Below are 22,029 nucleotides of genomic sequence, written 5' to 3'. Positions count from 1 at the left end.
CTCCAAAAAAAAACAAACATGAAAAAACCTCTTAGGCCTCGTTAGTATGGTTACACATCTTAGCCTAATGCCATTATAGTTCAGTACTTTAAAATAAGTTCCAGAGAACAGAAAAACAGCCATTCACTACATTTCAAAATCTGAATAAAAAAAAACATGATTCGTGTGGAACTTTTTTTACACTATACAATTTTTTTGGTAACTGGCAGAAAATGAAGACAGTTAAATATAGATTTGGCTGTGAGGTTAGAAAACTGGGCTTGTGGCCAGTATTTAAGAAGCTAATGAGAAAAGCGATCTACTCTTTCCGCAACTACTGAGGTGTGAGTGTGTACCATTATGAATGTTGAGCAGGTTGTTGGCCAAAAGGGTCACACCTCTCTGGATAAATAAAGGTCATTGTCATCTGTGCACCTGGTTTTCTAATGAAATGTCAAATTACAGGCCCCAAATAGCATGTTGGCCAAAGTTGCTATTTTCATGGTTCTTGCTATGAAATAGATTTCTGATAGCAAGTCTCACTCTGTCTAAGCCTTAGCATGCAGGTAGTTCTTCCCTTTATGCACATGGGCCTGGTGGATCAGCACCTTACCTGTGTTCATCAAATCCATCCTGAATACAGCTGGTAATGTACAGTCACAAAGTTGCTGGGCCTGAGCTGGAGAGAAACAAAGCAGCACAGCAGAAGTATTGCATTTAATAGAGAGAGTGATTAGTGCTGAATGAGAGCTCACAATTTAGAGGGTAGTACTTTCCTCTTATTCTCTTACCCTCTTTCTGCCACATACACTAATCTGTCTGCCAACCATTCACACACATGTCTAGGCACAGCTCTGTTATCTAGGGACTTCAGAGTTGATGACTTCCATTACCCAGCCATGTCATTGACAATGCTGACCGACCTCCCACACCCACCACCAACAAACACAAAAAATACAGACATGCATACAAAACACCTAAAAGCCTTCTGTAAGTGTGGATGGGGTTTCATTCTCAGGACCTCATTAATTCCTTATGGATGCTCACATTGATTGAGGCAGCCTCTGGTCTTGTTAATTCAGTTCAGCCCAAATGGGTTTTGATTCAGTTTTAGCAGCCCGAAGGTGACTGCTACTTGTATAAAATGGGTGAATAAAAGAAAAGCGGCACCAGTATAGAAGGGGAACAAAACAGAGGAGAACACAGAAAAAGGCAAGACAGGAGAATAAGTGGTCAAGGAAAGAAGTCCAGTGGACAGGAGATGGTGAAAGAGGAAAACACAAAGAGGGTGAAACACAAAAGATAAGTTTAGTGGAAATAGATAAAAATATAGTAGAAAGGGGATATAACAGTTGCTGGGCACAAAAAAGTTAGACTCAAATGCACATCATAGTCAGGTCATTGGTTCAAAGTTTTTACTGGCATGGGTTCGGTATGCAAGCAGTAAGTCAAAGCAGGTGCAGAAATATCGGGTCAAAAAACATGGTAAAATAAAACAAGTGAATAACATGACTGAGAACAGACACACAGCAGACTGGACCTGACGGGAAAGTTAAACAAACATGGAAGGGAAAATTTAACCTGAAATATTTGATGAAAAAGCAGAAAATGGATGTCGTCATCAGTTGCTAATTTCCATCTTGATTCATCAAGGAGGTTTTGGTTCCTCTCTGTTCCTTTTTTATCTGCTCATTATGCTCACGAGTCATTACATAAAGCTGCCAAGGAAATTGCATTTGGGAGTACATTTGCATGTTTATGCATATGTATGTATTATATATGTGTGAGTGGGACTTGGTGCACTGTGAATACACAGCCATAGAGGCACAATGCAAATCCACCACACACGTTTGTTTCTTTGCCCTTTGATGAACAATTACTCTACAGCAATTAATTACTCTGAAAGACACACAGCTATATGAAAATGGATGAGAGATACAACAAAGCATCTGACATATAAATGAAATGAACATTTTTCATGTATTTAAATTAGATCATATATCATATTTGCACAAAAGAAATAATCTTCAATGTAGCCACGTGACATGAGCCAGAAAGAGGACAAAATCTGTTCTTTCTGCTCTGGACACTCTCTTACCCTCTCTCTATACAAGGAACTGCCATTATCAGTGCTCCAGAAGATGTAAAAAAGGAATATGTTGTTCTTTCATGTGTAACTTTTCTACCAGGGTGAGAATGAATTGAGGGGAGTTATTTGTCAGTGTCAGGCTGAGTGCTCTGCTGACTGTCTGATGGTCAACCCGTCTGTACAAAGTTCTTTTTCAGCATTTTTGTCTGTCTTCTTCTTCGTTTATGACCCTTTTCTTGTTTTTTTAACCTCAATTTTTCTTTTTTTATGTTACTCGTTGGCTTATTTTCTTCTCCTTTTTCACTTTTCCCTGAGCCACACTGAGTTTGCATTGCTCTGCTGGCGTTTCTCTTAACCCGTATTGTATCACACTTTATCTCTGTTAAAGACATTTTTTGTGTCCTGGATGGAGTTCTGTGTTTTTTGTGACTTGAATTCAAAATGACTACAGCAGGAATTGTTTCAAAATAAACCATGTCCTATTTATTTTTAATTTCGAATTTTTTTCCTCTCTAACCACTTTTTCTTGTTGCATGCTCAGGTTTAGAAAAAGTAGGCCGGGATTCCAGTTATGAACAAGAGGGGAAGGTTCAGTTTGTGATGGATGCCGTCTACGCCATGGCCCATGCTTTGCACCGCATGCACCGGGAATTATGTTACGGCTACCCAGGCATCTGTCCACGTATGGCCAACAACATCGATGGAAAAGAGCTGCTCAGCCACATCCGTGCAGTCGGCTTCAATGGTGAGCTTATTTCCCTTGATAGTTATTATTTTAACCAACAAATATAATCATGAACCAATGCAGAGAAAACAAACATGCATCCTGCCATCGGGCCTTCTACACTGAGCATAGACCTGAAAAGACCTTCATTTACTGTCATTTCAGTAAAGGTGATCAAACCAGTGTGTCTTTCTGCAGGTTGACATGGTGACATGGGTGATATTATAATACCTATGCCAAAATTTGTAATAATTCAGCAAAATAGGATAATTTTTGCCATTATAATCTTTCAAGTCAACAATATGGGTTATTCATACAGCACAAAGGGGAAAGGGGAACTAATTAGAATCTACAAAATGCCGGGACACTGTTCTGTAATCCTGTCACGTTTATCCACCTTGACTTGACTCATTCAGCTCAACCTTCGACAATGCAAAACTCAGCTCCTTTTCTAATTTGTCTAATCCCAACTGGGGGAAAAAAAATCATATCCTGTCGCTCACCTTCTTCTTAGTGCGTTCCCCAAACAGTTAATCTGTTCATCTTCTTCACCCACTAACAAATTCCAGTGGATGAAAAGAATTTACCCGTTTCCTCCTCAATGAAATCAGAAACCTGAATTTAATATCTTCTTATTAATCCTTTGTCCCGTGATGTGCTGGTATGTACTTCTCTGTCTGCCTTTTCATTTCCTGTGTTCCTCCATCAAGTATTGTTTAGAATACATAAAGCCTGATGGTTTAGCGAGGCGAAAAGGAACCAACAGAGAAGGAGAGTTGTAAGGATTACAGGAATGTTTGTCTGATTTTGAGAAGCAAGGTTGAAATTGCATGAGTATGTCTGTGCCAGAAAGTGAGTGAAGTACATGTCACTGCTCTTTGTTTCACGTGCGATCTTTCTCTGTCATTGTTCGAAAAACCAACTCAGTCGTGCGCTGATTGCATCTTCTCATACTGCAACAGCAGGTTTGGGCTCAGGTGTCTTACTGCTGGCCTGAAGGGAGAGAAGTCATCTAATGACCATAAGGTCACAAACTTCATATGCTGATGAATCACTGACACCACTCTCACCTACTGACTCACCTACAATACAAAATGTTCTGCAACTGTTTCAGGCAACTGTTTTGAGAGAACATGAAGAAGATTAGATCAAACTAAAATGATTAGGGAGTATTTACGTGGGTTGTTGAGCAAGCAATGTTGTTGATAAAAGCTTCACCTAAAGTAGATCTGAATCATATTTTCATGTATATGTAGTTGTCTGCTTTTTATAATGTACTGCTTCACATACCCACCAAATCAGATCTCTGTAGATGTACAAATAAAAAGCTAAATAATGAAGGTATGAACTAATAATTATTCACCCTTAACAGCAAACCTCTCATTGATTTCTGAAAATATATTAATAGCAGTTTTGGCTTTGAGTTTGTTTTTTTTTTTTGTTTTTTTTGCACATTATGTTTGTCTATTAAAACAAGTGATATAACACAAAATTACACAGAAATTATCATCTTTTACTTCAGAGTTCTCACTAATGATCTATAGTGAACCTGGGGAACTTGGGCAGTGTCATCAAACAGCTTATGGATAATTGGCACCTATATGTCATCCCTGCAATAACAGCTAACGAAGTTTAGATGGAATAGCCTGTAACCTTCACTTTGCCTGTTTCAGAGATGTTTCAAAGGTTCGAGTCTCCGCTGTAGATGTCTGAAGGGCAGAAGCAGAACGATGGTCTGTGCTTGTTTGTTTACATCAATGGAAGCCTGCAAAATTTAAAGACTTTATGCATAAAGCCCGCATAAAGACCTCAATATATTTGTGTTTTCCAATTAAAAGTAGTTTTGCTATTGATCTGTTTAGGGTCAGCATGGCATTGATATCACTAAGAAAGAACGAGCCAAAGATGGAGGGCAGCTCTGCTTCTAATCTGTGTGTTTGTGGCACATGAATGTAGAGGGAGAGAATAAGTTAAAGTTGCTGGAGCATGGATCTGCTCTCTCTCTCTGCTCTGTGTGGATCTATACCAATTCACCTTTTGGGCAACTTCCTAAAAGAACACGACAGAGTGAGCGTGAGAGAGAGGGGATGGATTCAGATTGTGAGGCCGGTGATTGTTCTGGTGGATCTGTACTGAGTAAACTCAACTCACAAAGTAAAACCAAACTGGAACCACTGTTGGAGAAAGGGAGAGAGATACAAAAAACACAAAGGTTGAAGACAATGAGTTAGGAAATGTCCTCTTAGGGTGAACGCCCACTCAAGTAACATGTTTGTGTTACTTCATGTTACATTGTCAATATTCATGTGTGATTTAAGCTCTTTGGTTTTAAGTTCTTAGTAAACTTAACTAACACTTAAGTATATTTCTGATTAGCTGTCCCACAGAAGGAGTTTCATTCACTCATTCATCTTCTACTGCTTATCTGTTTCTGGGTTGTGGGAACTCCTGGAGCCAATCACAGCTCACGTTGGGCAAGGCTAGGGTCACCTGGAAAGGTTGCCAGTGCATCACAGAGGGGGAGTGTCAGTTTGCCTTTAAACACAGGAAAATAATAACTAATCTTAACACATATACCAGAATAATGTCTCACACACACACTCACCCAATGAGACAGACAATAAGAAAACCAAAACCCCACAGCAAGGACAGATCACTATGCCGTCTGGCTTTTATTTGGTTGTCCAGACTAATACCCACACCCACAAAGTCAGTATGAATTGGGAGAAATTTTATAAAAATTTTTGACACATCTTTCAAGCTTTCTTTATTTGACTTGTTTTAAATATGTCAAGAGAAAATTATATGAGAGGACTGATGTGTGGAACCCTCAAGACAGTGGACAGAATGTACAAAACCTGAACTGTCCGTGTAGGATTGTTGCTGAAGAGAAAGAGAGGAAGACATTACCAACAGAGTATCACGTCATGCTGCAGTGGGCAGAGTAATCAGCAATCAAAATACATGAAAAGGAAGAATGATGTGATTCTATCTGTTGAATTGGCTGCTTGATTAAGACCTGCCCTCTAAAGATACAAGGACATTCCTGACCCCGACCCCCCCACCGCCCCTTCGCCTACCCTTTTCAGAAAGTGTTTTTTTTTTTTTTATTCACCTTGGCAATGTTTCTCTCTGTTTTGCTTATTGCTGTACTATTATTTTCTGTTTCTTTATTCCTTGTCATGTCTTTGTCTTTTGCCTGCCTCCTCGGTTTTGTCCTTTACTTTGTCTTGTTTTCACTACATCTGTCTGTCACGCTCAGGCGCTCTTGTGTTCTCCTTCCTCCCTAAAGGCGTTGACTCATCATCTGAAGTTTACAGTTTGGACTGTTTTCTTGAGCCTTTTCCTTTTCCAGTTTTTTTTTTTTTTCTCCCCTCAATATTTCAATAAAGTTTCATGTTTAGAATTAAGAATAGTTTAAAATTTCTAAGATCCCATTATTTTGGAGGTAAGCTCTTGCCACAAAAATCGCTTGGTTTATCCTTTTGGTCATTCAACCACATTCGACATTATTTTATTCTTCAACGCTCAAAGTTAATTAAAACAAAAGAAACTTACTTCTGTTGAAAAATATCATTGGAAATCTTAGTAGGTTTCAGTATGAGCATAGTTCATTTTTAAACCTCTTACAGCTGTGTTGTAGATCCCAGAATGTAATTTTGCAGGGAGCTGTGTAAGAATAAGGTTCCATTTGTGACAGTAGCTCTCAGGAAGGACTCACTTCATCTCATTATTTGGCAATTGTGTACATACAGTTCTCCACTGCAATTATTACTTTCCAAATACTTTGTGATGAAGAAATAACTTAAAAGAAAAATTATAAACAACCCACATTTTTCAGCTGTCCTTATGACCAGTCTGACTCCAGGTGGATCTGCCTGTTTATGTGTGGCAGTCAGTGTTGATATTATGGCAGGCTGCCACAAGTAAATCAGTGCATGAGTTACGTTGATGTCCTCCTTTACAGAGAAGTTTAGGCCTATTAAATTTTTATATGGCTGTTAAGCAGCCAAGAAAAATTTATGACAAGGGCCTTTCTTTGTCTTCCATATAAATGTGTTTGTTAAAGCAAGAAAAATCTCATCGTGATACTAACACTGCCAGGTTATATCTCCTGTCGGCAGACAAGACGGACAACAGCATGGGAAAGTGATTGCACTAATTAGAGCAGCCTGACTTTGAGACGATGAACTCAATACCTGACTGAACAACCTCAGGGAGGAACAGAAGTAGGGAGGGACTGCGTTGATGAGATGGGGTGGGGGGGGTCTAACCTGGTGAGGCAATGATGAAGGTCTTGCACTCAGAAAGTGAAGAGATGATGAACTTGACCAAGCATTAATGATCTTTGAGAGAGGAAGAGGGAGCAAAAGACATACAGAGGGTTATAGAGTCATCCTGGGCATGATGACCTTGCAGGGAGATGGGTGGATAAACATATGGACAAGATGGACAACGGACGGGCAAAGCTGGGAGGGAGAGGGAATCAGAGGACATGGATGGAGAAAAACGATGGACAGTAGTCTAAGGGAGCGCCCTTTTTGGCCAACATCATTTTGGAAAGAGCTTTTTGGCAGTATGGAAGAAACATGTGAAACACTGTGTGTGGGCACAGAGATAAAGGAAAGAAGAACTTTGGTTGGTCAATAATAGTGTTGGCAGAAGGAGACTTTATTAGTAGAAAGACGGATCTACAATGTCTATCCATTTGGCAGGGACAGACAAATGGAGATAAATTCAGGACATGGTAAAAAATTGAGCGATATAATATTTCAGAACTAACTAAATAAAATGACCTCATGAGATGACAGAGGATAGAGTGACTGGGATACATCAAACTTAACAAGAGCACAATGACCTTGGGAAGCAAAAAATGACAAAGAAACAAGAAGTATGAATTTTATAGTAGTGTGTGACATTAGAATGAATAATAAGCTAAAAAAAAAATAACAATCCTAAGAGAAATATGCTAGAGACAGGAAAACTGAGACGATAGTAACCCTGAGATACTAAACCCCTGTCATCAGGGCAACATTAGGCAAAAAAGTTATTTGGCATTTTTCGGAGGTCATTGCCTTTTTCCAGCATTTATTTTCCAGTTGGCTAATTTTTGACACAGGATCATTGTTTCAATACAGTTTTAGATAAGGAATCAGAATAAGAATAGCGAGATATAAAAGTAATCGGACAGAGAAGAATACAGGCAGACAACTGTGAACACAAACACCAAAACAACCCAGAATCTGAGTTGAAATTGCATGTGAAGAAATGAGAGCTAGAAGGGATAATTAGATATTGCATAGCTGCTAAATTTCACATTTGTGCAGCTTTATTTTACTATTATTTTTTGACTACAACTACACACACACACACTGACACATGTATATGTACTTTGCATGTACTTGTCAGGAAGGTATGGACAGAGATTAAAATGAATGTTAAGCTGTCAACTCTTGAGACAGAAAATACAAACACACCTCACGTTCTCCCAGACAGCATTGTGCAGGGAAATGCACATGCTGGATCGTATGTATTTGTTCACTGCCACTGTGTTTATGACACGGGAAGTGAACAGGACAGAAAATGTTTCTAGAACTCTCATGTACTCATACAAATAGTCATATAAACTGAAAAATATGCTTAAATACAATAACCGTATGCTCCCAATTATATCTAATGGGCACCAACGTTAGAGTGCAATCAGCTTATCAGTTTTTACCCTTTTGCTCTCCCAGGTTTGGTAATGCAGCTCCTTGTTTCTTGTTTTGTTTATTTCTCCTCTCCCTTGCTTTCATTCTCTTAATTGTATTTACATCCCTCGTTCAGGCTTGTTTTGTCTCTTTGGATCAGCTTAATAGTTGCCCTCTCCCTCCGTTTCATCACCTTTTCCTACTCCTCTCTCTTTCCCATTTTCTTTAAGAATGCAGTCAATGCAGATCATGATACAAATGGATGCCCCTTAAATTAATTTTCTGTAATTACTGCAGATTTCCACACAAAGTTTGTCTTGTTTTCTGATTGTGTATGTGTATACAGTGTGTTTTTTACTCTATATCCTCAATTCGTACCCTTTCTCAACAATCTATCTTTCATTTTGGCTCTCCCTCTCCCCATCTTTATCTCACTTCGACTACTTAGCCAAGGTGTTTCATTGTTATTCACAAGGAGGACAATTTAGATCGAGATTCTCTTCAAACGTATATTTCTGTCTTGCCTGTTTCATTATCTGCACTGTCTCTCTCTGACAAAGTATCTCCATGACTGTTTTTTCTGCCCAGACAGGGTATGGTGATAACAGAGCTGCTGAGAGAAGAGGGGATCATTGGGGTAGGAGGGAAAGAGGGCTTCGAAAATGCACAGAGGCGGCACAGGGAGAAAATTGGTAGTTTTTGATATGGCGTATGGTAGGATAAAGCCCGGCTTGGCGGTAGAGAGATGGAGAGGCAAAATATGCTTTGAAAAGGACAGGGCAGGAAAGAGAAGCAGCTCGGAGGAGGGAGGGTTGGCTGTAAGGATAAGTTTTCCATCAAGCTTTCAAAACTGTCTGTCCTAATGGAATTAAAAATCTCACACATTAATGGGAAAAATCTGAGTGGAGGAGAAAAGTGAAATAAGAATTGAGGATGAGTTGACCAGCTGCTCACAGATCACAGCTGGTCCAGGCTTCATTTTTACTTTTCAGCCTCTCCTTCAGTCACGTTGTTTTCCCCTATTAGTGCTATCAACACATAACACACAGATATGAGTCTGTTGGTGAAAACTCAGTACACAAACACGCACACACAGACCCATGTTTCATTAATGCAAGCTGCAATGTGTTTTTTTGCATCTCCATGTCACAAAAATTTTGCCTCTGGTGTGAGGACTTGCTATTCATCCTTTGTGCCTTCAAAGTGAATCAGCCAATGCTGATGTTTTTTTTTTATTTTATTTTTTTAATCCCTTCTGCTTTCCCCTCTCTTACTCCCCTTTTTCTCCATCTCGCCATCTTTCTCTTATTCCCCTTTGTCTCACTGCATATGTAGTTCTAATAAGAGAGGGAGGTCTGAGACTCTTAATATACCCCTCTCCTTCCATCTGCCTGTTTCAATCTCTGTCTGCCAGGGAGGATTTAAGGCCTACACTAATTGATATTCTCACACACTGTATCATTCTCTTTTTTTAAATTCTCTGTCTCTCCCCCGCCCACCCAGTGTTGGTTTCTTTCCTATTCTGTCGAACTAGAAAAAGTTTTGACTCGTCTCAACTGCCTTGCTGTGTGATATTCACCTATATTCTCCCTTGTTCAGCCTCATTTTCGCTCTCTTCTTCTGCTTTTAAGTGGATCCATGGGTCTGCCACTATCTGTCAGAAAGATGGGGTTTGATGCTTTCCCACAGACCTGCTTGCTCTCTTATTTTACTGATATCTTCCTCTGCCGCTCATTTTGTCCTCAATCTTTTTCCCCCTCCTCCTTTCCTTAAGCCACAGACAGGAAGCTTCTCTGCATTTCTCATGCGTTCTTTTTATTATTATTATTATTATTATTAATTATGTCACTCACTCTCTCTTGTCTTGTCGGCTTTCTTCTGGGTTAGTATGATTCCAATTGGTCTGACTGACAGTAAGTTTAAACTTAGTGGCAAAGCAAATCAATTCTTCATCTACTTTCTTGTGCCAACATTACGTTTACATTCTAATTCTTAGTCTGCAAGTCATTTTCAGCTCCATTTGAATTCACTGCACAAAGACCATCATTCTTTATTTCATATCTAATCATATTATTGAAGCAGAAGGTCATGACCTGTGAGTTTGCCTGGGAAATATTGAGAAAAGTTGTAGAGTTTCCCTTTGATACTCTATTGTTGATACCCAAAGGGAAAGCCTCTAAAGACGTTACGGGGGAAGATACAGCGCCTCTGGCAAGCAGGGAAACTGAGTCTTGCGTGAGGACAATCCCGCAGGGCCTGTGTCGCAATAAGTGACACCTTATTACTGTTCTTCGAGATGATCTGTGAAATTAAAATAAGTCCAAGAAAGAGTTTCTGTGCAATTAGGATGCAGACACATGTACATTACCGAAGCCTTCTACCAGAACTATCATTCATGTCTAGTTCAATAAATGAGACCAATGAACAATGAACTTTGCCAACATATGTCTGTCCTCTGGCCTTTCCACCATTTGTGGTGTACTTTAAAACCTTGAAAGCTTGCTCTAGGGAAAATGAATACAGATGACAAGAATAAAAAATATAATATAGAACTCTGTTATGACATCTTATCAATTGTGGGGTGTGAGAAGTTGTTGTGGTACTTTGTATGAACACATGCAAGATATGAGAATGAGGTAAGCTATAATTTGTCTTAAAATATGTTTGTTTTTCAGCCAAAATAATATGAAACATTACAAACTTTCATCTTAGAGTGGAAACATTTTCTGCAGTGCAGCATCTTCCTTTCAATAACTGAACATAATAGGTATTGCTACAGGATGAGGTGGAGGTGTGTTGCCAGGGCAACAGGGAGAGCATTTAGTTTTTAGCGTCATGCCAACTAAAGCAGAAGTTGTGAAAATCTGCATGTTGATATGTCACTGCTCCCACACTGATGACTCAGGGTGCCACTACTACAGTAACACATTCAAAAGTTAAGCGTTTGTAATTATTTTTTTTCCAGTTGATCTAATGGTTATCTTTTCTCCAACCATCAGACAAGCAATTTAGCCTTGATTCAATGTTCCTGCAATAAAGGGTGCATCATAATTTTATGTTTGTTAATTTAAAATACATTTTTAATTACTGAAAAATTCCATATGCTTCTGTCAGTGAGTCTTTTTTATGAATTTATATAGCAAAACCCAAATGGAAAATTATGAGACAATTAAGCCCGTCCATGTGTCCCTTAAACTATAAACATTAAGCTGAACTGATGAGCGGTTGTCAGCTATTTGTTTTTCCAGCATATAGTTTAGATAAAGTCAGCTCCTCTCACACCTATTGTATGTGTTTGCAATCATTGCCACAGATTTTTAAAAGTGTGTTTTTATGCACCTTCATCTATGATCTCCAGCAAGTGATACAAACACTGAGATTAAATAATTATTTTCTACTCAAGGTAACCGCTGCTTTCAGAGCAAACAGTCTGCATAATTTAAAGTACCCACCAGCATGTCTCTGCTGCAGTCAAATGTTTTAGTTGGTGCACACTTGCCATGATTGGGGGGTTGGAAAAATGAAAGGAAAGTCAGCCAATAAGGACGAGGTGTCATGTTAATGACTGGGTGAGAAGAGAACAAAGCAGCAGATAGAGATTAAAGATAATAAAAGAAGGGGTTTCGTTCATATCTGAGGGGTGGCAAATGTAAGAAAACAAAGGTAGGTAGGACAAAAGAGCGGGAGAAGAAAGAAAATGGGGGAACGAAACAGACAGCAGTAAGATAACCCGAAAGAAAAACAGATTTGATCATCGTTTTTCTTTTTATATCCTTTTTACTGGGCTAAAGTAAATGGAAAAACCCATTTGTGTGCAATGTGCAGTAGTTTAGCACAGTGGGTAGGAATGAGGGTGTGGCCAAAATCGAATTAGAATGGAACATGGGGTAGTCAGAGAAGAAGAATGAGCAACGCTGAGAAATGAAGTGGTTTGTGGAGGTGACTTGTGAAGAAATGACAGTGCATGTGTTGATGTGGCGAGATCAATGCGGTTGCGAGGGAGAACTACATAGTTGCTAGGAGTGTATTACATGATGACATTGATTACTTCATCCTGTGTGTTTCCTATAAAGCAAACATAATATTCTGCTTTGAAAGATAAAATTAGTGTGTGTTGCAGCCACAGCACAACAAATGACAAAGCACCCACATTCATCATCAGATTTAATGTATTCTAATCTAATATTTTGCCGATTAAAACTTTTCTACTGTGGTTCACAGTGAATCCCTGATACATCTTATCACCTTCTTTTGGTATTTATAAATTGAAGGAAAAATTTGAGATAGGGCAGGAGGGAAGATAGTTAACATTTGAGATTTAGACTTTCAACATTTTTAGTGACAGCTTTAATTTTTCTTTCAAAACCTTTCAGAACAATGAGAGATTGAGAGTCTGTAGTTTTGTTTCTCTTGCTAATTCAGTCTCCTTCCATTCATCTGTCTTACTCTTCTTTAACAACACTAAATTTCTGATCATCAATTTTCTGTCACCTCTTAGTGCCCAATATTTTCCTCAATTTTGTCTCCCTTTCAAATGACTTTTATGTTTTTATCATACAAATTCTTGTTGTTTCTTTTAATTTCTTTCAGTTGATATTTTAACTGGATTCTTTCTCTTCTTCTTTCTGCTGCTCTCTCTTGTCTGTTTCATTCTCTTTGTCAGTTTCTAAACTTAACACCTTCTCTTGCTTCGCATCAGACTGGTAACTGTTACTGCTTATGTATCTTCAGCATCATTGCACCATATCAGTGACTTACGGTACAAGGCAGATTTTCCCTAATCTGCACACCATAATTAGATATCCTCTCTGCTACACAACATTCAATAATTTGATTTGATTGCATTGTTACATAAAAGAAAGACGGCGAGTAAGACAGCGAAAAATATAAAAACTTTGTGTTTAGCCATATTGGTGGTAAGAAAACTAAACCTTAGTAGAAATATGCATGTTTCCGTGTGCTTGAACATTCAATCATACTATGTTACTGCTCACACGCATACACACACACACATGAAAGGATACAACAACACATTCTAGACCACAGAATAAATGTACATTGGTTTTGCAGTCACAGCTGCTAAACAAACAGCACAAGGAAATATTAACTTGATACATATCATGTCTGTTGGCCTTTTTGCAGGGACATTATGGCTTGTATCATACAACGTTATTTCATATATATATCATATATCATATATCATATATCATGTTTTTAATAATCAGTAATGTGTAAATGTTGGCTGTCAACAAATTATCATAAGAATTTGGTTTACAAGTGACCAGTCACAGTTGAATGTTATTAAATATTACATTTGTCTGTACTTTTTTTCCTTTTTTAATCACAGATTTTTATTTTTTGTTTGTAGGAGTTGTGGTGATCAATTGAACTATTTGAGCACAAATCAAAATGTAAAGGGGTTTGGGTTATGGGTTTTCATATTAACTGACCCTTCCTCCAAACATCTACTTTGTTCCAGGAAGTGCTGGTACACCGGTAGTTTTCAATGAGAATGGAGATGCTCCAGGGAGATATGATATCTTCCAGTACCAGATTACTAACAGATCTACTGCGGAGTATAGAGTCATCGGCTCCTGGACCAATAAACTACACCTCAAAGTAAGCTTTTCATACACCAGCACAAACAAACTCTGTCTTTTATGCTGACACATACATCGCATCAACATCTAGAATCATTTTCATACAGTGAACAGAAAACAGAACTGATAAAATGTAAACTTGAGATCAAAGAACTGCTCAAGGGCATTAAATCTTTCTCCAAACAAAAATATTTGTAATGTAACGGTAGTGATCTGAATAAGATGTTTCCAAGCTTGAAAAAATTAATGAAAAACATATATTAGTGCAGGCCAATAATCCAAACTGTATTTTCTGCATTCTTGTAGCCATTACAGGCCACGTACCTCAGCAGAGTGAAACCAGCTGCCATCAGTCTAAAATCTCCAACTATCAATTATTCAAAGTGAGGGTTTGCTGGACTTGAGCTTTTTTGTACAAACACTAAGTTCTTTAGTTTACGCAGTTGAACTTTGTCCAGTAATACACTCACAGTAGTCACACATTCACAGTGGCCTGAACAACCTGTAAGTGCAGGCACAGTGTCTGCAGTGTACACCTGATCCACAACAGCCTCCAGCAGAACAAGAGAAAAAGAGAACATGCTAAAACCTTTCTGTTTTAGTTATAGTTTCCCACTCTTGCGCACTCATAAAACATGCATGCACACAAATTCCTCGAGCAACGCTGGAGTTCTCTGGGTCATAAATCCACCCAGGACTTCATTAGAAAAAGCAGGTGACAGATGAGAAGACTAATAGACACAAAAAACTGTCTTGCTGATGGACGGCCTGCTGACTGAGAGAGAGAGAGAGAGAGAGAGAGAGAGTGAGAACGAGAACGTGCAGCACAAAGGACAAGACGTCGTTAAGATGAACACGACTGGGAACTTTGACAGTTGACAAATTAGCAGATGGACTTGATTTGTTTAAAAATCTGGTTTGAATCATGGTCAACAAACTGACTAGGCATTCATCAGGATAAAGAGGGGACTGCTGAATGAAGTTGGTGTGGTCAATGCTGAATGTGTGTTCGAACACAGAACATTAGGACACTGATGCACAGTGTAATTGAGATTCATAATTAAAGCAGAAGTTTATTGCCATTCTTGTTTTGCATAAACATTAATGGTGGAGAAGTTCATGAACAGGCCTGTATTATTTAGACCTGTACATAATTCATAATAATTGTAACAAAACAAGGTGTGTTTGTATCTGTGTCTATGTAAAAACTATGGTTAGGTGATGAATAAATAATAAGCAAAAATATTCAATAAGCACAGAGAAAAACAGCAACAAAGAAAAACGCTTGAAAAGTTTCACACAATGCTAATTTGCACTCCTGCACACTCACTAACACTCATTCGTGTGTTTCTCCTGACAGAAATAACACTATATTGTGCAGTGTGTGTTTTTTATATGTCAGTGATCCAATCAAGTCCATTTCCTCCATCCCTAATGAGTTTTTCCTCTCAACTAGTTTTTGTTGGACTGGTACAATGTGTACCTTAAAACAGTAATGCTCCAGTTTACTGAGCACCCTCGGGAAAGGACGAACCTCAGGGATTCAGCGTAATGACAGCATTTATTACAAACACTTGCACACATAAAGGCAAATTAAAACACACACACACAAAATCTCACACATACCACACATATGGAAAGCTCAGGGATTCGCTTTAATGCCAGAATAACAGAAGCGCAAACAAACACAATGCACACATGAAAGAACGTGCACATTTGCATGCGCATACACACAAGAGGGAAATACAGATGGCCTTTTTGTGCCAGATCTGATTATGGGCTGATTGCTGGCTTCCACACTAGTTGGTGTTAGTTTTGTGCCCGGCAGCGCTCCGGAAAATGATCAGAGGATCTGTTTGTGCTAATTGCTCTCCAAGTTTGCCCCGAAGACACACTTTCTGCAGGTACTACGGAAGCAAGTGTTAAAGCCTGTTAACACACAATAATGTCAGCTTGAGCAGATGGTTGCCACTCTCAGTCTCTGCATAATATCCCACAAGAAAGTAGGAAGTTTTACTTTGCCTTGTGGACAGATAAAAGAAAAAAACCAAACAAACAAAAAGCAACTAAAATCTATGTTTGCCAATATATATAAATTCAATTTATCCAGGTGGAGGCCATGCGTTGGAGGACAGGCGACCCGTCTCTCCCTGCATCCGTATGCAGCATCCCATGTCGTGCAGGCGAAAGGAAGAAAGTGGTGAAAGGTGTGCCTTGTTGCTGGCACTGTGAGCGCTGTGAGGGATACCACTATCAGGTAAGTCTGTCTAGAAATGTCTGTCAAAAGTTGTGGCTCTGATCTAAAACTGTGAAATGAGCTGCTCACACACTGTGACTGATAAGAAATAAGGTCACATCGGTAATTTAAAGGTCTGCACAAAAATGATGAAAGCATTTTTAAAGTCATCTCCATGGAAATATGCTGAAAACATAGTTTCACCTTTGTCTCTCATGTAGTTAAATATATATTACAATGTTAAAGCTTTCTCAGGTTCTCTGGTTTTCAGTTTATGGTGTTGGTGTTGTATTTGGGTAATCAGAGGCAGCATCATTCTTTGGACAAAATACAATATATTCACTTTTGGCATCATTGTTCATTGTAGTTCTTCATTTCTTTGGTTCAAAGCCCTGACAAGAAAAAGGATTTCCCTGACTTGTAAATTACCATGACTGTATTTTAGAAACTGGGAAAGCCTCCAGCACTTGGCTTAAACCTCAGTGTAAAAATCCACTGTCAATAAAAACACTATGATGTGAATGTAGATTCTGATCTCAAGTCAAACCTTGCATGAACTTTCTTAACTTGCTTTGCGATAAAAGCCAGTCTAAATCTTACTTTACATCATAACCTCCCAAGATATGTTTGCAATAGCAGCACTGGCATTATGAACATGCTAATCTGGTCAAGTATCTGCTTTGTGGCACCTGCTGCATGCTACCTAGCTCTGCAGTAGAGTTGCATCTTCCTGTGGTCTTCATTCCTTGCTCATTTTAGGTAACCAAAGAAAATAAGTCACTTAAAGCCTGTGTCAAATTTTTAAATGCAGCACAAACTCTGCTGATGCTTTTACAGTAAAAGGAACATAGTTTGAGGTGTTATCAAGATGTATCCTCCATGTTAATTATATCACTGGCAATTTGGCTGCCCCATGATCCCTCTTTCATATTGAGTTAGAAAAATCTATGAGTGACCGTATATGTGCAAAGAGTTTCCTCCTTGAGAAGCCAATAAAGGGAAAAGAAAACATCAGCCAGCACACCAGCAGGCAATACGTGTCAGAGTGAGCGATCAATAGTCATTTTGCAGATACATGCATTTGCTGTAAAATCAATTATCTGTTGAAATATTTGCTGTAGATTTGGGTTTTTAAGCAGAATGGAAAATAACACAGCAGCATGATGAAAAACCAAGCTTGAGTGATTCTGCACATGGACATGAATGTAAGAGTTTTGGTTTTAAATCCTCACTCAGCTGTTGTGGACAAAACGAGGGCTACATTGGGTTTCCCCAAAATTGCCGATAGCTGGCCTTAAGCTATGTGACTTCTTCTTTTTTTCTTTACAAAAAAAAGAAAAAAAAAAAGTGGCTCCTTTTGACTCAATTTGTCTGAAAATGTTCACAAAATCCCCAAATACGTCAAAGAAGCTTGAGTTTTGGAAAGAATTTAATTCATTCATCAGGCATGGGGGGGGGGTTGCTGGAGCCAATCCCAGCTCACACTGGGGGAGGGCGGGGTCACCCTGGGCAGGTCATCAGTCCATCACAGGGCCAACACACAGAGACTGACAGAGACCAACAACTACTCACATTCACACAGGCACAGGGAGCGCATGCAACTCCACACAGAAAGGCCCCAGGTCCAGGAACCAAATCCACGGCTCTCTTTTTTTTTTTTGTTGCAATAGCTCTATTAATCAGTACACCTGATGAAAACCTCCTCATCCAAAAGCAGCAGTCGAGAAAAAATCGGCCAAAAATTTGCTTTGTTATTTCCATGCGTGGCTAATAGGGTTCAGGAAATGATTGTAGGAGAGAGAGCGAGGAAAAGAAATTAGTTTGATCCGTATCCAAACCCCTCAAATTATTATGGAAAAGAACAGTTCATTGATTAATTGACATTCTCTATTAGAGGGCTGCATGTTCACGCAGCAAAACATGTTCAATCTAAATTTTCACCCAGGCCTCAGAGTTCACCTGTGAGCTGTGTCCATACGAGATGCGACCTGACACCAACCGCACCGGCTGCATACCCATCCCGATCATCAAGTTGGAGTGGCACTCCCCCTGGGCAGTTGTGCCCGTCTTCATCTCCATGCTGGGGATCATCGCCACCTCCTTTGTCATCGTCACGTTTGTCCGGTACAACGACACGCCCATCGTACGGGCGTCGGGCCGAGAGATGAGCTATGTGCTGCTGACGGGAATCTTCCTGTGTTATGCCATCACATTCCTGATGATCGCCACACCAGATGTGGGAGTGTGCTCCTTCAGGAGGATCTTCCTGGGCTTGGGGATGTGCTTCAGCTACGCCGCCCTGCTCACCAAGACCAACAGGATACACCGCATCTTTGAACAAGGGAAGAAATCTGTAACAGCACCCAGGTGAGCACGCCTATCTGTTTGCTCTTTGTGTGCACAGTACAAATATATTGGATGGGTATAGAGGCACTGAAGGTCGCTGTGCTTTTGTTTTTTTTATTTTATTCCCCAATTGTGTTTTTTTTTTTTTTTTATTCACTGAGGGGCATGTATTCAAATGAAGACTTAACCTCTACTTCTTCCTTACTAAGCTGCTTGCAATCATTATTCATCATTTATTTTTCATACATTATGTATGAGAGTCATGAACTCACACTCACCTATTGTACTGTTTGTACTCAGTGTGAGTGACTCTAGGAGAGAGCGTCAAGTAAGGGGATGAAATGTTGATGCAGGATTTAATGGTGCACAGGTTCATGTCCCTGCCGCCCAGATGGTCATCTGTTTTTCCCCTTAGTACCACCCAGCTGTGGGAGTTCATGTTATTGCACCGCTCACACTCATACATATTAAGATTCTTTATTTATTTCTTTTTTAAACGATCATTTATCTCCACATTTCTTGTCAGCTCTCCAGGAAAACCGGAGCAAAGCATCTAGTTGTTCTTTTAGTTGTGACAGTTGTTCTAACTCTTTCATATGAAGGGAAACAAGTGAATTAAAGTAAATACAGTGAACATAAACTGCAGCATGGTTGAGGTAATGCCCCATCTGAAGCTTTGTTGACACACTGGAGAGTTTGGGGCTCTTTTTCAGGGTTCTTGGGTGTAGCTGTTCCTCTGGGGTTTCAGGCACAGAGCATGCTTTGAGCCTCGGAGCTGGAAGGACCAGGTTGTTTTTTCATTGAAGGTGTGAGCAAAATCACAGCTTTTGTTATTGGATATTATTCTCCTCTTTTTTAGCTCTCAAAAATCCAAGGAGATCAACACATTTTCTCTGTTGAGTACATCTATATGTTACTACCACTTTTTTTTTTTTTTTCTCCAAATCTAATCTGATCCCTGATCTTTCCTTACCGTTTCATGTTTTTACGAGTGTGTGTGGTTGCTTGTAGTGGAATAGATTATATTGCTCATGTCTAGTGGTTAACTTGCACCAGCTCTATGAAAACCAGCTTTGTTTTCAAATTTTTAGACTTCTTTTTAATGTACTTATAGAGACATTACTGACCATGAAAAATTGCAAAAAAATTTATTTAACAGTAACACCTTTTTTAAAAGGCACATAATTTTTCCATGAGAGCGAAGCTTCTGGCAGAAGTTGTCCCACTTAAAATGAAAACCCCAGCAGCATTTTTCCTCATTATTCCAGCTCATTTCAATAATCTCCTCTTTCCCAGGTTCATCTCGCCTGCCTCCCAGCTCGTCATCACCTTCTCTCTGATCTCAGTCCAGCTCCTGGGTGTCTTTGTGTGGTTCGCGGTGGACCCTCCCCACACCGTTGTGGACTACGGGGAGCAGCGGACCCAGGATCCCCTATCAGCACGTGGTGTGCTCAAGTGTGACATCTCTGACCTGTCACTCATCTGCTCTCTGGGTTACTCCATCCTGCTGATGGTGACCTGCACCGTTTACGCCATCAAGACGCGAGGTGTGCCCGAGACCTTCAATGAGGCCAAGCCCATTGGATTTACCATGTACACCACTTGTATCATCTGGCTGGCATTCATACCTATCTTCTTCGGCACATCACAGTCTGCAGAGAGGGTGAGTGCTTGCATATTTGTTTAAATCTTTTGTGAATCCAACAATATATGCCACCAGACCTGAAGACTTTAACTTCTGTGTTTTAACATTTTCTTTGTGAACTACAGTCTACAGAGAGTGTGAGTATATAGCCAATGTCTGTCATTCATCCCCATCATCTCAAGGATTTCTGCAAAGAGGATGAGATCGTGGTCTGTCTGTCTGTCTGCTAGTCCTCTCATCCATCTGTTGGATTTCCCTGAATATGACCTTTTTGGGATTTAAAGCAATTTTGTGTGTGTGTGTGTGTGTGTATGTATGTGTAGGTGGGTGATTTTGACTCCATAGATGGATTTAGATGATTTTTTTGGAAAACTATCAATGCGGGGGAAAAAAAACTTGGCTAAACTTAAAATTCAGTGACAGGTTGGCTGTGATGATATGTTTTATAGGCTTTCAGTGAGTATGACTAAATTCTCCTGGGTCCATTTTGCTGCATTGTTAAGTTTTGGAATCGCTCTCTTTAGCCATAAATTTGCATATATTGCTGTGGCAAAGACTATGCTTATGCTCACTCCCTGAAAACTTTGTAAAGATCTAAAGTGCATCTCTTGACACTGAGAGATAGATATGTTTTACAACTGTAGCAGCCTTTAAGACCACAATCTCCAGAGAATTTCCAGAGAGTACAAAGGGATTTTCTATGTGGCTGATTGACTGGATACATGACTTGGTTCAGGCTTTTAGAGCTTATTCCTCCTACCTTGAGTCAATTATTGATGGCTATTTGATGTGAGTAAGATGTAACTTTCATTTGGCGGAGGTGTGTGTATGCGAGCAGCCTTTACTCTACATCGAAGGATGAAGGATGTGCTTTGACTACAGCAATCTTTTGCATGTATGATTGTCTTTTTTTAGATATACATCTTCAGACAGACATAGGGATTGTGTGTTGGTCTCCTTTCACCATATCAGTTTAGAAACGTAGGGGTAAAACGAAATGGACTCAAACACTCAAACACTAATCTAATTCTTAACACAAAAGAAACCACTGTATTTATGTTTTTAGTAGAGCAAAAGCAGCAGTGGTTCATTGATTACATTTCCTGATATTGTAACAGTTCCTGCACTAACCAAAACCTCATTGGAATTCAAGGTGGGTGATTGATTGCAGATTTTACAAGTTGGAAATCTCATGCTAAACACGTACACCTTTGTATACCAATGAACACATTGTATGTAGATAAGCAGTAAACAGGCATACATGGCTGTGAACAGATAGATAGTGCTTTCTATTTTAAAGGTTTCACATATTACATGGTATGGACATACAGATATAAACATCATAAACCGAAACCTGGAAGGAAACGCACCTCATAATACTGTCTGAGTTTTAGTGAAAAATAATATATGTTCTTGAGATAGCCATCAACACATTTTTAGCTCTTTGTCTTTCTGTGTTTTTGAGTGTCAATCAGGCAATTTTGATTTTCTGCATCACGGTCCTGTTTTCTTTTCAAGGGGGGCACGTCACAGGGCGTAAAGTTGGCATCAAAGTGATCCCATCTAATCACATATCAGGGAAATCATACTGATGCTGTCTGTTTCATGGTGCTTTGCCTTTGCTTAGTTTTTGAGGCAGGATTTTTATATTAGTTTATCTTCTTGAGCTTTTTCATTTCACTATCCATGCATCAAGATATAACTAAATAATTACAATTAT

At 39.3% G+C, this 22,029-nt stretch overlaps 1 protein-coding gene across 1 annotated transcript in view; it reads left to right on the top strand.

The window, feature by feature from the left end:
* The window catches only part of grm8a (glutamate receptor, metabotropic 8a), a 175,892-nt gene that overhangs the window by 136,483 nt on the left and 17,380 nt on the right, over positions 1–22,029 (top strand). Inside the window, exons 6-10 of the mRNA XM_029494909.1 lie at positions 2,610–2,813; positions 13,962–14,101; positions 16,193–16,339; positions 18,264–18,685; positions 19,961–20,327. Coding sequence (XP_029350769.1) covers positions 2,610–2,813; positions 13,962–14,101; positions 16,193–16,339; positions 18,264–18,685; positions 19,961–20,327 — 1,280 coding nt within the window. The remainder of the gene's footprint in view (positions 1–2,609; positions 2,814–13,961; positions 14,102–16,192; positions 16,340–18,263; positions 18,686–19,960; positions 20,328–22,029) is intronic.

This window comes from Echeneis naucrates, chromosome 23 (genome assembly GCF_900963305.1).
Source record: "Echeneis naucrates chromosome 23, fEcheNa1.1, whole genome shotgun sequence".
NCBI lineage: Eukaryota > Metazoa > Chordata > Actinopteri > Carangiformes > Echeneidae > Echeneis > Echeneis naucrates.
The sequence above is the reverse complement of the archived record's forward strand: the minus strand, read 5'-3'. Positions and strand labels throughout refer to the sequence as shown.